Raw genomic sequence first — 12,639 nt, 5'->3', positions numbered from 1 at the left:
GGAGAAGGTTCCTAGAAGGTTCCTAGAAGGTTCCAGTCTCGCCCAGCAGGGGGAGGCTGTCCACTCGCCTAGGAGAAGGTTCCTGGAAGGTTCCTAGAAGTTCCAGTCTCGCCCAGCAGGGGGAGGCTGTCCACGCGCCTAGCTGCTGCCGGTACCAGCTGTTGAGCAGCTCCGCCCACTCGACCACCTGCGCCGAGGGGGCGGTGAGGGTGGCGGTGGGGAGGGTGGCGGTGGGGAGGGGGGTGGCGGCGAGGGTGGCGGCGGCGAGGGCGGCGGTGGCGACGGCGGCGGAGGCGAGGGTGGCGGTGGGCTCGGCAGAGGCGGGCTGGGTGGCTTCGGAGGCGAGGGCGGCGGCGGGCTTGGTGGAGGCGGGCTGGGCGGCGGCGGCGAGGGTGGCGGCGGGGAGGGGCGCGAGGTGTGCAAAAGATGCGGCGCCGGCGGGCGGCCGCAGCGCCGGGTGTGTGTGGGAGGGGGATGATGCGCCCGCGAGAGGCTGTGGAGGCTCCTCCGCGCTCGGACTTGGGCAAAGGCGGCGCGCTTGTGTGTTGAACTCCCCGTGTCGGTGGTTTGCCATGCGTGCTGTGCCATGTGCGCATCCTTGGCTGTCCGTCTGGGCGCGCGTGCGAGGGCCAGGCCAGCCGCCGTGTCTCTGTGGCGCGCGAGGCTGAGCTGGCGCGCCGACACGACTCTGCCCTCGCGGCCGGGTACGCGGCCGAGAGCGACGCCGTCGGCGGAGGAGACGCCTGGTAGTCGCCGTGCAGTGTCGGGGCGTGGGGTAGGGTGTCCGGTCCTGTGTTGCTGTGGATGGGAGGGTGGCTACTGAGCTGCTACTAGAGGGCTGTGGAAGGTGTGCCGTTCGAGCATCCGCTTGAGCGTGGACGTGAGGGGTGAGATCTGAGTCGGGCGTGGACGTGAGGGGGGGGCCAGTGTGGAAGGAAGGAAGGTCACTGAGCTGCCACCGGACGGGCGCCTCCATGCACGAGCAGGTTCCCCCCGTGGATGGCGGCCAGCTGCCCCTCGTGCAGCAAGTCGTGCATGAAGCCCCCCGGCCGCACCTAGCCGCGCGTTAGCAACCACTCACCACTCCGCCCTCACAGAAGAAGGCCGTGCATGCGACGCCGCCCGGCCGCGCGCCGAAGACACAAACGACTCGCAGACCGCCTCGTCGCCCACGCGGCCGCCGCCGCCGCCAAGCAGCTGCAGCTCCGCCCGCCGGCGCTCGAACTCGCCGTCAGCGCCCATCGTGTCCTTGAGCATCCACCGAATGCGGTTCGCCAGCGTGTTGCGCTTTAGAACCTCTTCACGCGGCGGCCCTCCGTCACCGCCGCCGCCGCCGCCACTGCCGCCGCCGCCGCCGCCGCCGCCAGACGTCTCGGCCGCGCAGAGGCTGTTGAGAAAGTCGAGCGGCGAGACGCGCTTCGCCTCGGGGACCCAGTACGGCCCCGCCACCCGGTCGAGACGCCCGTCGGCTAGCTGCGCCGCGGTGAGCTCTGACGAGAGCCGCATCTTGTTGATGTCGCGGTTGCCCATGAGCAGGCAGACACGCTGCGGGTACTTGCGCTTGAGCGCGACGAGGCTGCGCGCGACGCGGATTGAGCCGCCGACCAAACCGCCCTTGTCCACCGCGTCGCCGCCAAACACAAAGAGCCAGCCGTCCCGCAGCTCAAGGTCCACGGCGCCGTCAGCGCCGTCGGTCGAGACGAGCGTGAGGGCCTCGGAGAGCTCGACGAAGGCGAGAAAGTACTCGAAGTTGCCCTCGACATCCGTGAGGAAGCAGACGCGGTCCGGGCCGAAGCCGAGCGTGGTTCGGCAGGTTGACAACGTCGTCATCCGAGCCCCTACGCTGTCCAAGGGCACGTCTGGGTGACCCAAGTTACTCCAAGCCCCCCGCCGGGGAGCGCCTCGCACAGCAACTGCGGAAAAGAATTCTTAAAACCCTCACAGAAATTTAAACAAACCTCTCACAGCTGCGGAAAAGAATTTCGCGCGCCGTCGGCCGGCTACATGTGTCTGTGTGTCGCTCGTGCGTGTCGTCATCATCTGTCTAGCGTCCACCCATACCGCGTTGGTGTCCAGTCCGAGCCTGGCTGTTCCTGAGGGAGGGTGTAGAGGATGTAGAGTGTAGAGCGCTGTAGAGCTGTAGAGATGTAGAGTGCTGGAGAGCGCTGTAGAGCTGTAGAGCTCTACATCCGCCGCGTGACGAGGCGCCTGCGTTGTAGAGCGATGTAGAGGCGCTCTACAACGTGAAATCTCTACAACAAACGCTACATCATAAGCGGCGAACGAGGCACGGTCGCTCTCCGACATGAGGCGCGTTGCACTTGCCAGTGCTGCCCTGGCCTTCTGTCTGCCCGCCCAATGGGTGGCAGGTGCCTCTGCTGCTATGGCATGCCTCACGGCTGCGACTGGCCGGCGCCTCGGCGCGTCAGCTCGGCTCGGCGTAGCGATAGTGGCCAGCGCAACTCGCCTGGACTCAACGCTCAGCCAGGAGCTCCCGCACGCGCTGGCGCGAGTCATGGCGCATGCAACGCGTCTGAATGCTCGCCTCGCCTCGCGCAAATGCGACCGTCCTCGCAGCCGACAGTCCACCGCCTGCTAAAGAAGCACAGCGACGAATGCGGCACCGGCGACACATGGCAGGCTGGTCATGACGCAGTTATAGGGTGTTGTGTGCCGTCAGAGGGACTCTCTGTGTGTCAGGGATAGTCAGGGCTGTCCATCAGAGCTTCACTAAGCTCGGAGACACCCCATTAGCGCGGCTCGACCTCTTTGAGTCACTGCCTTCCCGGCGGTTTGGCTGTAGAGCCTCTACAACAAACTCTACAACAAAATCGCGCTCTCAACTTGTCACTCGTCTCTCGGTGACGACGGCGCTGTCGCCTGTCGCTGTCTGTGTGTCTACTGTCTCCCCGCGCGAGCGCGCGGCGTCCGGGTGGAAGGCACGCCGCCATCACACAGGGATCGCCAACCGATCGATGGGCGGCTGTTTCTTTTCCTGTGCGTAGGGTTTGGGCCACCCTTTGCTTTTCGAAATTCTTTTCTCGCGATGTCCACCCCGCCGCGCCGTCGCTCGCGCCGTCTCGCCACCGCCACCACCGCCGCCCCCTCGCCAGACGAGCCGCCGCCCACCCGCCTGCTCGACCTCCCCACGGAGCTCATCTTGCGTGCCCTCTCTCACTGCGACCCCGCCGACATCGCTCGCGTCGCGGCTGTCTCGCTCCTCTTCCACGCCTCGCTCGCGGAGCAGGGCATCCGCTTGTGGGCGCAAGGGCGCGGCTATGAGCTGCCGGCGCAGCCAGAGGACGAGAGCTGCGCCGTGCGGTGGCTGTGCTTCGCTGCTTTGCTGCGCGAGTCCAACCCGCCGGCGAGGGCGGCGGGAGGCTGGTGGCACAGCCACCTCATCGACGCCGAGGGGCGGCTCTCGTCGTGCGGCACGGCAGCGGAGGGGGCGGACGAGGACGAGGAGGCGTTTTCAGGCCGTCTCGGCCACGGCGAGGACGTGCTGCGGCTCAACACGCCGACCCGCCTCCCCTCGACGCTGGGCGGCGAGCGTGCTGTGAGCGTCTCGGCTGGACTTTACCACAGCCTCGCCCTCACCGCCGACGGCGCCCTCTGGAACTAGGGCCGTGGAGACGACGGCCAGCTGGGCCATGGCAACGAGCAGGACTTGTGGCTGCCCAAGAAGGTCGAGGCTTTGGCTGAGAAGAGCGTCGTCGCCGTGTCGACTGGATACTTCCACAGCCTCGTAATCACCGCCGACGGAAGTGTCTGGAGCTGGGGCCATGGAGACGATGGCCAGTTGGGCCACGGCGACCAGCAGAGCCAGTCGCTGCCCGAGAAGGTCGAGGCTTTGGCTGGCCAGCGCGTCGTCGCGGTGTCGGCCGGACTACTCCACAGCCTCGCCATCACCGCCGACGGCAGTGTTTGGAGCTGGGGCAATGGAGGCTTAGGCAAGCTGGGCCACGGCGACTACCAGAACACAATGCTGCCCAAGGAAATCGAGTCCTTTGCTGGCCGGCGCGTGATCGCTGTGTCTGCTGGAACAAACTACAGCCTCGCCCTCACCGCCGATGGTGCCGTCTGGAGCTGGGGCGGTGGAGGCTCTGGCAGGCTGGGCCACGGCGACGGGCAGCACCAGCTGCTGCCCAAGAAGGTTGAGGCCTTGGCCGGGCGGCGCGTCGTCGCCGTGTCGGCTGGGTGCGGCCACAGCGTCGCCATCACCGCCGACGGCAGTGTTTGGAGCTGGGGCTATGGAGTCCGCGGCAAGTTGGGCCACGGCGACTACCAGAACCAGCTGCTGCCCAAGAAGGTCGAGACGTTTGCTGGCCAGCACGTCGTCGCCGTGGCGACTGGTGTCGTGCACTGCCTTGCCATCACCGCCGATGGTGCTGTCTTTGCCTGGGGCGAGGGCGAGTGCGGCTGCCTTGGCCACAGGGAGGACTTGTCGAACCAGCTGCTGCCCAAGAGGGTCGAGGCGTGGGCGTAGTGAGAAGGTCGGGGCTCTGGCGCCGCTGGTGTGCACGAGCGCGAGGCCGACTTGGCTCGCTTCTCGATCCTTTCGATCCGGAGAGGAGCGATTTACTTTTCATTTTTATAAACAAAGGAAGAAGGAAAACGGACAATTCTCTAGGGATTGTGGCCAAAGTGTTGTACACGCTAGGTCTTAATAGTATACAGGTTTCGATCCGAGGAACGACATGCTGTGGCAACGACGAGAGCTGTGCCTCGAAGACGCGCGCGAAGGGGAGAGAGAAACGACCAAACCCACCCCAACCCACCCACCCACCCACCCACCCACCCCACCCACCACCCATCACCCACCCACCCACCCACCCACTCTAGCGAGTCGCCAGCTGCCACTCACCATCCGGGGCCTACGAAGCGTTTACCCACACACCCACTTTTTCAAGAACGGCGGGGTAGAGGCACGTGGTTCGAGAAAAAACGAAACGCTGAGGTGCAGCTCGGTCAGCAACGCGTCGGTTGACCTTGAGGGCCTCCGTAAGAGCGCTGTGATACCGGCGGCCGAGTAGGTACCCCGGCCCATATAATCAAGACCGCATATCTCTCGTTGTAGCCCATGTAGAGATTTTTCAGCACCCCGTTGACGCGCAGAGCGGAGGCCAGCGCCACGGCGCCCGCGTCGTCGATGTCGTTGCGGGAGAGGTCGAGCTCGGTCAGCACCCCCCGTTGACCGCGCGCAGAGCGGAGGCCAGCGCCTTGGCGCCCTCGTCACCAATCTCGTTGTAGCAGACGTCGAGCGATTTCAGCACCGCGCTGAAAAACGTAAAAAGAATCACCGCGAATCGACCGTGCGACTCAAAGTACAAAGAAGACGTACCCCAGACTAATTCATGCACGCCCCCCTGCACCGTCCCGACTCTCAGAATTCACACTCACATCTTGAGCTCGAACCCTACCCGCCCGCTCACCGCATCCCGAATCACTCCCTTCCCTTCGTCGCCCAAATTGTTGTACTCGAGGTTGATGCTTTTCAGCACCCCGCTGACCGAGACATACTCCGCCAGCACCTTGGCGACCTCCGCGTTGATGCCCTGATGTGAGAGGTCCCACGACTCGATCTTGTTCTCCTTGTTGTCTCGCAGCGCCGCGAAGATCGCGCACCAGCCCTCCGTGCCAAGTGAGTTGCCGCGGAGGTCGACGCTTTTCAGCACCTCGCTGCCCTCGACCAGCTTGGCCAGCACAAGGGCCTCTGGCACCCCAAGGCCCTTGCCGCTCAAATCTAGCTTATCGAGCGTGTTTGCGCGCAGCTCCTTCAGCGGCACCAAGCCGAAGATCTCGAGCGATGGGCTGGCAAGCACAGCCGTCGCCAGCTGCTGCGCGGCGTCTCCCGAGATCTTGTTGCAACGCACGTCGAGGGATTTCAGCACCTCGTTGCCGCGCAGCGCCTCGGCGATCGCGGCGGCGCCGGTGGAGCCGATCTCGTTGCCGCGCACATCCAAGGAGGTCAGCACCTCGTTGACGAGAAGAGCGGATGCTAGCGCCTTGACACCCTCGTCGCTGATGTAGTTGACGGAGAGGTCGAGCTTGGTCAGCACCTCGTTGCCGCGCAGCGCCTCGGCGATCGCGGTCGCGCCAGTGGGGCCGATGTAGTTGCCGCCCACGTTCAAGCAGGTCAGCACCCCGTTGAATTTGAGGGTGGAGAACAATGCTCTGCACGGCTCATCCGTGAGACCGACCCTCGAGAGGTCACACTGCGAGAGATTCTTGCACAAGTTGAGACACCGGCCGAGCTGCTCCATGTCCCTCACTGACGGCGCCGAGATGCCCGTGAAATCGAGCATCTCGATGCCGCTCAGCTGCGCTTCGCTCATCTTGCGGTACAGCGTCTTGACCGTCTCCTTGTCCGCGCCGTTGGTGAACTCCTTGCTCTCGATCAGCTCGTCGAAGCCGTCCGGGTCGAGTGGCCAGTTGCGGCTCCCTGCGCCGTCCTTGTCGAGATCGCCGGACCCGAGATCGCGGACGAGCTTCCACTTTGCCTTGTACAGGTAGACCTTCTTGATCTGCTCGGCGGAACGGCGCTCGTACGTCGTCCAGCCCGAGTCATCGTAGCCCAGCTTGCGCTGCGTGCCCTCCGGCAGCTGCGTGAGCAGGTACACCGTCGTGCCCTGGTGCGCATACCAGAGGTCCATCGTGTTGTGCAGCGCGTGGCCGAACGCCTCCTTCTCCTTGAGCGTTCGGCTCTCCTCGTACGCCTTGCCGCCGTAGAAGGCGCGCCTCTCCTTGAGGTCCTCAAGGAAAGCCTCTCGCTCGGGACCCTCGGGCTTGGCCCCGGGCGTCTCGGTCTCTTGGAAGTACTCGGGGTCCTTCTGGTAGAGCGCCGCCCAGTCCCAGAAGACGCCCATCTCGGTGAAGCCCATCTTGGCGTACTTGGGCATCTCGCGCTCGAGGGCGGCGGCCACCGTGGCGAGCTGCTTCCCACTCGGGTCTGGGTGCTGCGGGGTGTCCCAGCAGAAGGAGACGGAGAGGATGGGCAGCACGCCATCCCGGTTGCCGTCGCCGTACAGGCTCTTGAGCTCCTCGACGCCGATGAAGGCCTCGGGCGGCAACTCCTGGCGCCGGCAGAGCACACCACCCTCTTTTGCCAGCTCGACGAGGGACGAAGCCCGGAGCAACTTGACGGTGTCCGTTGCTAGAGCCTCCCAGATGGCGTGCGGCGCCGTGTAGCGGTCGGTAGTTTTTGCCTCCGCTGCCGCCGACTCGGTCATGCTCGTGTTGCTGGCCGTAGAGCTGAGCTCCTCGTGCGGCGACGGTGCTCTGGCGAGCGGCGCCGTGTCGCGGTTGAGGTCGGTAGTCTTCAGCTTGGAGATGCAGCAACCCATTGTCTTCGGCTGCGGCGGGCAGCGCCGGGGGGGCCGTTGTGTACAAACAAGGAGGGATGCCAAGGTGGAGCTCCGGGACCGAGGACTAAGCAAGTGTCTGTGTTTGGGCGTGGTGTCCAGTGTAATGTCCACTAGCTCCGAGTAGAGGGGGCGTCCACTAGCTCCGGTACGCGGGTCCAACCCTCGGAGAACTGTGTTTACTTTAAGGCCCTTGCCCTGCGAACGCGCACCCCCGGGGCTAGGGCTTTCTTGCCCGTAACCCGATGCCAATCATCCGGCCCGCTGGGTGCGCTTCTGAGCTCCCCGGCCCTGGATGTGCGGTTACTGACTGCACTCCAAGTGCTCCAAGTGCCAAAGCGTGAATTCCCCGCCCTTTTACCCCTTTTTCACTTGAGCACTTGAGCACTGGATAGGGTCGATTCCGCATGGTACGGGACCCCTCGATCGTCTCGCCCTCCCTCACTGGTGTGTGGGAATTCGGCGTACTTGCGGCCATGCTATCACGCCTTGCGACATCCTTTCGGCGCTGCTGACCGTGCCATGGCCCATGCTGCTCAACTGACCGCCTGCATAGCTCGCGGCCTTAGTCTTCGGCTGTTCGGCATTCAGTGACGACCTGATCGTACGGCCAGTAGGGAGGTGTCCTTCCAGCGCGTGCACGCTTCTGACGCAATGCGCGTCACAAACTGCCTCGGATTGGCTGCTGGCACTCTCGAGGCTATGCCTACACAGCCTCGCGCGCATGGGCAGTCAAGAGGGACCATGCACCTTCTCAGGACAGCGCCGGTGCCTCTCTCTTGGACCGGCAAACGTGGTGGTCTCGTGTCACCGATGTGGGACCAGTGCGGCATCGCGCCATCGACAGCTCTGAACTGCGCCTCACCACTGACCGGGAAGGCCGCCAAGTGGGTCAGCACAGGTCGCACATTGTGGCAGCAGTCAGCAATGCATGTCTGATAGCTAGAGCAGCACAGCATCAGGGTCGCAGGGTCGGATCGTGTCAAGCCTCTCGCCCGGCCGGCCGCGTGCAGACGTTGGCCTGTCTGCTGTCTGGAGTGATCTGTCGGCGGTCAGTACGACCGATCAGGTTGGAGTTTTCTGATGATTGGAGGGTCTATCTGTATGTACTCCTCGAGATCTCTCCAAATCTGCCCTCTAACCAACCGTAACCATTCGGGAAGTCGGTGCTAGTAGAGAGACTAGTAGAGCCGGAGCCCCGTTTCCGCACTGCTGCACGGCGCACGGTGCACCTCCGGGGGCCCCCCCGCCTCCCCCCAGAGCCTAGAGATGGACGCGAGCCCTTTGACTTCTCCAGAGAGGACGCGAGAGATATGTCATTGGGTCATATGGGGGGTACGGCTTTATTATGTGTGCGTGGAGAAAACGGGCGATGTGATCAGACCGCGGGCCGGGCGGCCCCCCAGCCAACTGCCCAATTTCAATCGGCGCATCGGGCCAATCACAGTCTCACTCTGTCTCTCATTACTCAGTCTCAGACAGCTCTTCATCACGTTCCAGCACACTCATAGTCACACGACGATAAGCCCCGTGAACCACGACCTGCCTAACAAGAGTCCACGAGTGCGCCACACGACCCTAACCTAACGACCTAGATGCCTATCGCGGGAAATCCCCTCAGTGCATGAGGGACTGAGCCGCCCCGTGAGCCGGGGTGATTTGTCTACCTCTCAGATCCTATTCGAGCAAACGCCGGCGGGGCCCGCCCACGGGAGCCCCAGCCACATCCCGCCTGCTGCCCCCCTACGAGCGCCGCTCGAAGAGCTTCTCAATCTCCTCGAGCGACTTGTTCGCCGTCTCGGGCAGCGCGAACCAGAGCCACACCAGGCCGGCCGCCGCAAAGGCGCCGTACATCCAAAAGGTCGCCGCGGCGCCCATCGCCTGCTCGAGCGAGAGGAAGGAGGCGGCGACGACAAAGTTGACCGTCCAGTTGGTCGCGGTCGCGATTCCCACGCAGAGCGAGCGCACCGAGAGCGGGTAGATCTCCGAGTTGACGGTCCACGGGATGGGCGACATGCCTGGCGGTGGTAGGGGATGGGTTCGGGTACAGTGGGGGTAGGGGGTGGGCGACATGCCTGGCGGTGGTAGGGGATGGGTTCGGGTACAGTGGGGGTAGGGGGTGGGCGACATAGCGGGTGAGGGTGGGCGTAGCACGGCACTGAGCGCCGCGTGCACGAGGAGGTGTACGAGTGCAGTGGCCCGACCGAGGCATGCCGCCGAGTGCGTCCCGACTGAGTCGAGGAGGACCCGTGATGCGCATCTAGGGGCGGTGCGCCGAGCCCAAAGGCGAGCAAGTAGAGCACCATCCCCGCGAGGGAGAGCCAGCCCGTAGCGCCGCACACGGCCTCGTTGCCGGAGGGGGGGCGAGGGGGCGGCGCCGGAGGCGGCGCCAGCGGCGGACCGCCTGGCGGAACGGCGGCAGCGGCGGCCTCGGCGGCGGCGGCGGCGAGAGCGTCGGACGGCGGCAACGCGTCGTCGTCTGCGCCGCCCCCGAGCTCGCCGCCGCAATAGGTGTGGTCCACCCAAAAGTTGGCGCCTGGCCGCGGGCGGGGAGGGGGTGGGTGGGTGGGTGGTAGGCCCGGGCGGTGCAGTCGCGAGAGTGGTAGGCCGGTGCGCGGCTACCGCGGGGCTGCGTTGCGTGCGGCGAGGGCGTCTCTGCCCACCCTGCAGGGCGAGGGAGAGGGCGCAGAGGGCGAGCGACGAGAGGACGAGCGGCCTCCGCCCGACGCGGTCGATGAGCAGCATGCCGACGATGCAGCCGACGAGCTGCCCGCACGCGACCTGACGTGGACGCGTCCCGGACGGGTGAGGGGCGTGTGCTGGAAGGGGGGGGGGGAGGGGAGCCCGCCGCCCCCCCGCGCGGCACCGGCGCCGAGAGCCAGATGACGAACGCGCGCTCCTCCTCGCTGACCGCGCCCGAGAAGAAGGCCTGCCTCAGGATCGGCGTCGAGTAGTACATGATCGTGTTGATCCCGACCAGCTGCTGCAGCGCCTGCAGCCCGACACCATCTCTCCCCATCTCTCCCCATCTCTCCCCATCTCTCCCCATCTCTCCCCATCTCTCCCCATATCTCCCCATATGCAGCGCCTGTAGCCCGACGCCCAGCCGCAGCTGCGCCGCCACCGGCCGAACCTGTGCCACCAGCCCGAGCGGCGGGAGCTCCTCGACCCCCCCGCCGCTGGCACCGCCGCCCTCCGCACCGCATCCTCCCGCACCGCCGCCGCCGCCGCCGCCGCCGCCGCCGCCGCCGCCGCCGCCGCCGCCGCCGCCGCCGCCCTCATCGACAGGGCGGATCGGCACCGTCGCCCGGCGCAACGCCGCCTCCGCCTCGCGCTGCAGCGTGATCGCCGCCGCCATCTCTGCGATCTCGCTCTCCACCTGCTCACACCCACCGCTGTGAAGAGACGCCGTCCACACCCTCGCCACCCTCGGCCAGCTCCGCCCTCCCACCTCTGCCTCGCAGGTCGGCGTCCTCTCGCGCGAGCGCAGCATGGCCGCCCTCGCCTCGCCCCTCCGCCCCTGCTCGAGCAGCGGGCTGGGCGGTGAGCTCTGCGGATGCGAGCCTCGGCAACACCTCGGCCGCACCTCGGCCGCACCTCGGCCGCACCTCGGAGCACATCTCGGCACAATCTCGCGTCTCGGCACAATCTCGCGTCTCGGCTGCTCGACGAGCAGCAATCTCGGCGAATCTCGGCGAATCTCGGCTCGTCACGGCTCGTCTCGGCGCCTGCTCGAGCAGCCAGCGCGGCGACTCTGGCATAAAGGCCATCCCCACCAGCTGCACAACCGCGGGCACGGCCGCCAGACCGAGCATGTACCGCCAGCCCGCCTAGGCCAGACCGAGCATGTACCACTCTTCCCGGCGCCGCGGCTGAGGCAACTGCTAACGCCTCCCCTCCTCGTGCGCCGCAACCTACCCCCCCCCCCCCGGCTCACCGGCACGAGGGCGAAGGAGCCGTCGACGAGGCCCGCGAGGACCTACGGTCGGCTCCAGGCAGCTTCCGGGAAGGTTCCAGGAAGCTGCCTCGACGAGGCCGCGCGAGCACCTGCCCGCTAACAATGCACACGTTGTTGAGCGCGACGAGCTTGCCGCGCATCGCGGTCGGCGCAACCTCGGCGATGAACATCGGCACCGTCCCCGAGGAGAGGCCGACGGCCACCTATCCACGCTGCACCGTGTGAGGGAGGCGGCCTCGGCACCGCCCGAAGAGGAGAAGGGGCGGCGGCGGCCCCGACGATGACCCGGCCGAGGACGAGCGTGCCAAACGAGGCGGAGGCGGCCATGAGGAGGGCGCCGAGGGTGAAGGTGGCCGAGCCGAGGAGGATGGTCGGGCGCCGCCCCAGCCGCATATTTATCGGGCCCGAGGCGAGCGAGCCGAGCGCGGCAAAGAGGATGGTCGACGAGACGACCGCCTCCAGCTCGACGGCGCCGAGGCGAAAGCGCTCCTTGAGGAGGAGGGAGGCGCCCGAGATGACGCCGGTGTCGTACCCGAAGAGCAGACCGCCCAGGCACGAGAGGAAGATCAGCCAGTAGAGGAAGCAGCGGCCGCTGCAGAGGCCGCTGGAGAAGCCCAGCAGCGCCTCGCCGTCGTTGAGGCTGCTGACACGGCGAGCTGCTACTTCCGGCTGCCCCGCCTGGCTGACGGAGATGCCGCGTAGGCTGCCGGACACCGCGCGGCGGGCGGGCATCAGCGGCTCGGCCAGGGCCGCCGTGGTCGACGGGCGAACCTTGGCGTACGCGAGGGAGGGTCGTAAAAGAAATTTACGTTCACCCCACACTACGCACGGTCCCTGATCGTCCTTACAAGATCCTGCTCGTGCAGGTGGGGACCCTGTCCTTCTCCCACCCCTTGTTTGGCGTGCCCGTTTTATTTATTTATTTACGCACGGGACTGGCGCGCACTGGCACTAACACAGGTACACCTGGTAAAAGAATTTTACAAAAAAATTATGTAAAAATCGCAAACCCTGTCAGCAGAGTCTCCTACGGGAATGTACGTAAGAGCTACATACAAAAAAAGTGGAACCAGAAGAGGGGGGGGGACGAGTTGGCGGGACGAGTTGGAGCGCGAGGGCGGCGAACGAATTGGCACAGAGCTCAGAGCCGACCAGTCGATTGCCGTGGGCGTGGCCCGTGGTACTGCGTTCGCTGCCGCTGGCTGCTGCCTGCCGCCGGCTGAGGGAGGGTGTAGAGGATGTAGAGTGTAGAGCGCTGTAGAGCTGTAGAGATGTAGAGCACTCTGGAGCGCTGTAGAGCTGTAGAGCTCTGCATCCGGC

The 12,639-nt window shown here is 65.8% G+C and overlaps 2 protein-coding genes across 2 annotated transcripts; both read right to left on the bottom strand.

Moving 5' to 3' along the window:
- Window positions 1–5,396: 5,396 nt before the first annotated feature.
- On the bottom strand, window positions 5,397–6,263 carry EMIHUDRAFT_64618 (hypothetical protein; the record flags this gene model as incomplete). The annotated part of the gene is made up of 1 exon (XM_005778948.1): window positions 5,397–6,263. One exon carries the CDS (start codon window positions 6,261–6,263, stop codon window positions 5,397–5,399), a length of 867 nt encoding a protein of 288 aa, XP_005779005.1.
- Window positions 6,264–9,107: 2,844 nt separating this feature from the next.
- Window positions 9,108–11,883, bottom strand: EMIHUDRAFT_41648 (hypothetical protein; the record flags this gene model as incomplete). The annotated part of the gene is made up of 7 exons (XM_005778947.1): window positions 9,108–9,436; window positions 10,025–10,142; window positions 10,228–10,382; window positions 10,948–11,191; window positions 11,299–11,340; window positions 11,409–11,522; window positions 11,599–11,883. Coding segments are annotated over 7 exons (1,287 nt in total), but the record flags the coding sequence as incomplete, so codon positions are not given.
- Window positions 11,884–12,639: the final 756 nt, after the last annotated feature.

The sequence above is a fragment of the Emiliania huxleyi genome, assembly GCF_000372725.1.
Source record: "Emiliania huxleyi CCMP1516 unplaced genomic scaffold EMIHUscaffold_24, whole genome shotgun sequence".
In the NCBI taxonomy this organism is placed as follows: Eukaryota; Haptophyta; order Isochrysidales; family Noelaerhabdaceae; genus Emiliania; species Emiliania huxleyi.
Note: the sequence above shows the minus strand (reverse complement) of the source record. Positions and strands in the feature narration are given on the sequence as shown.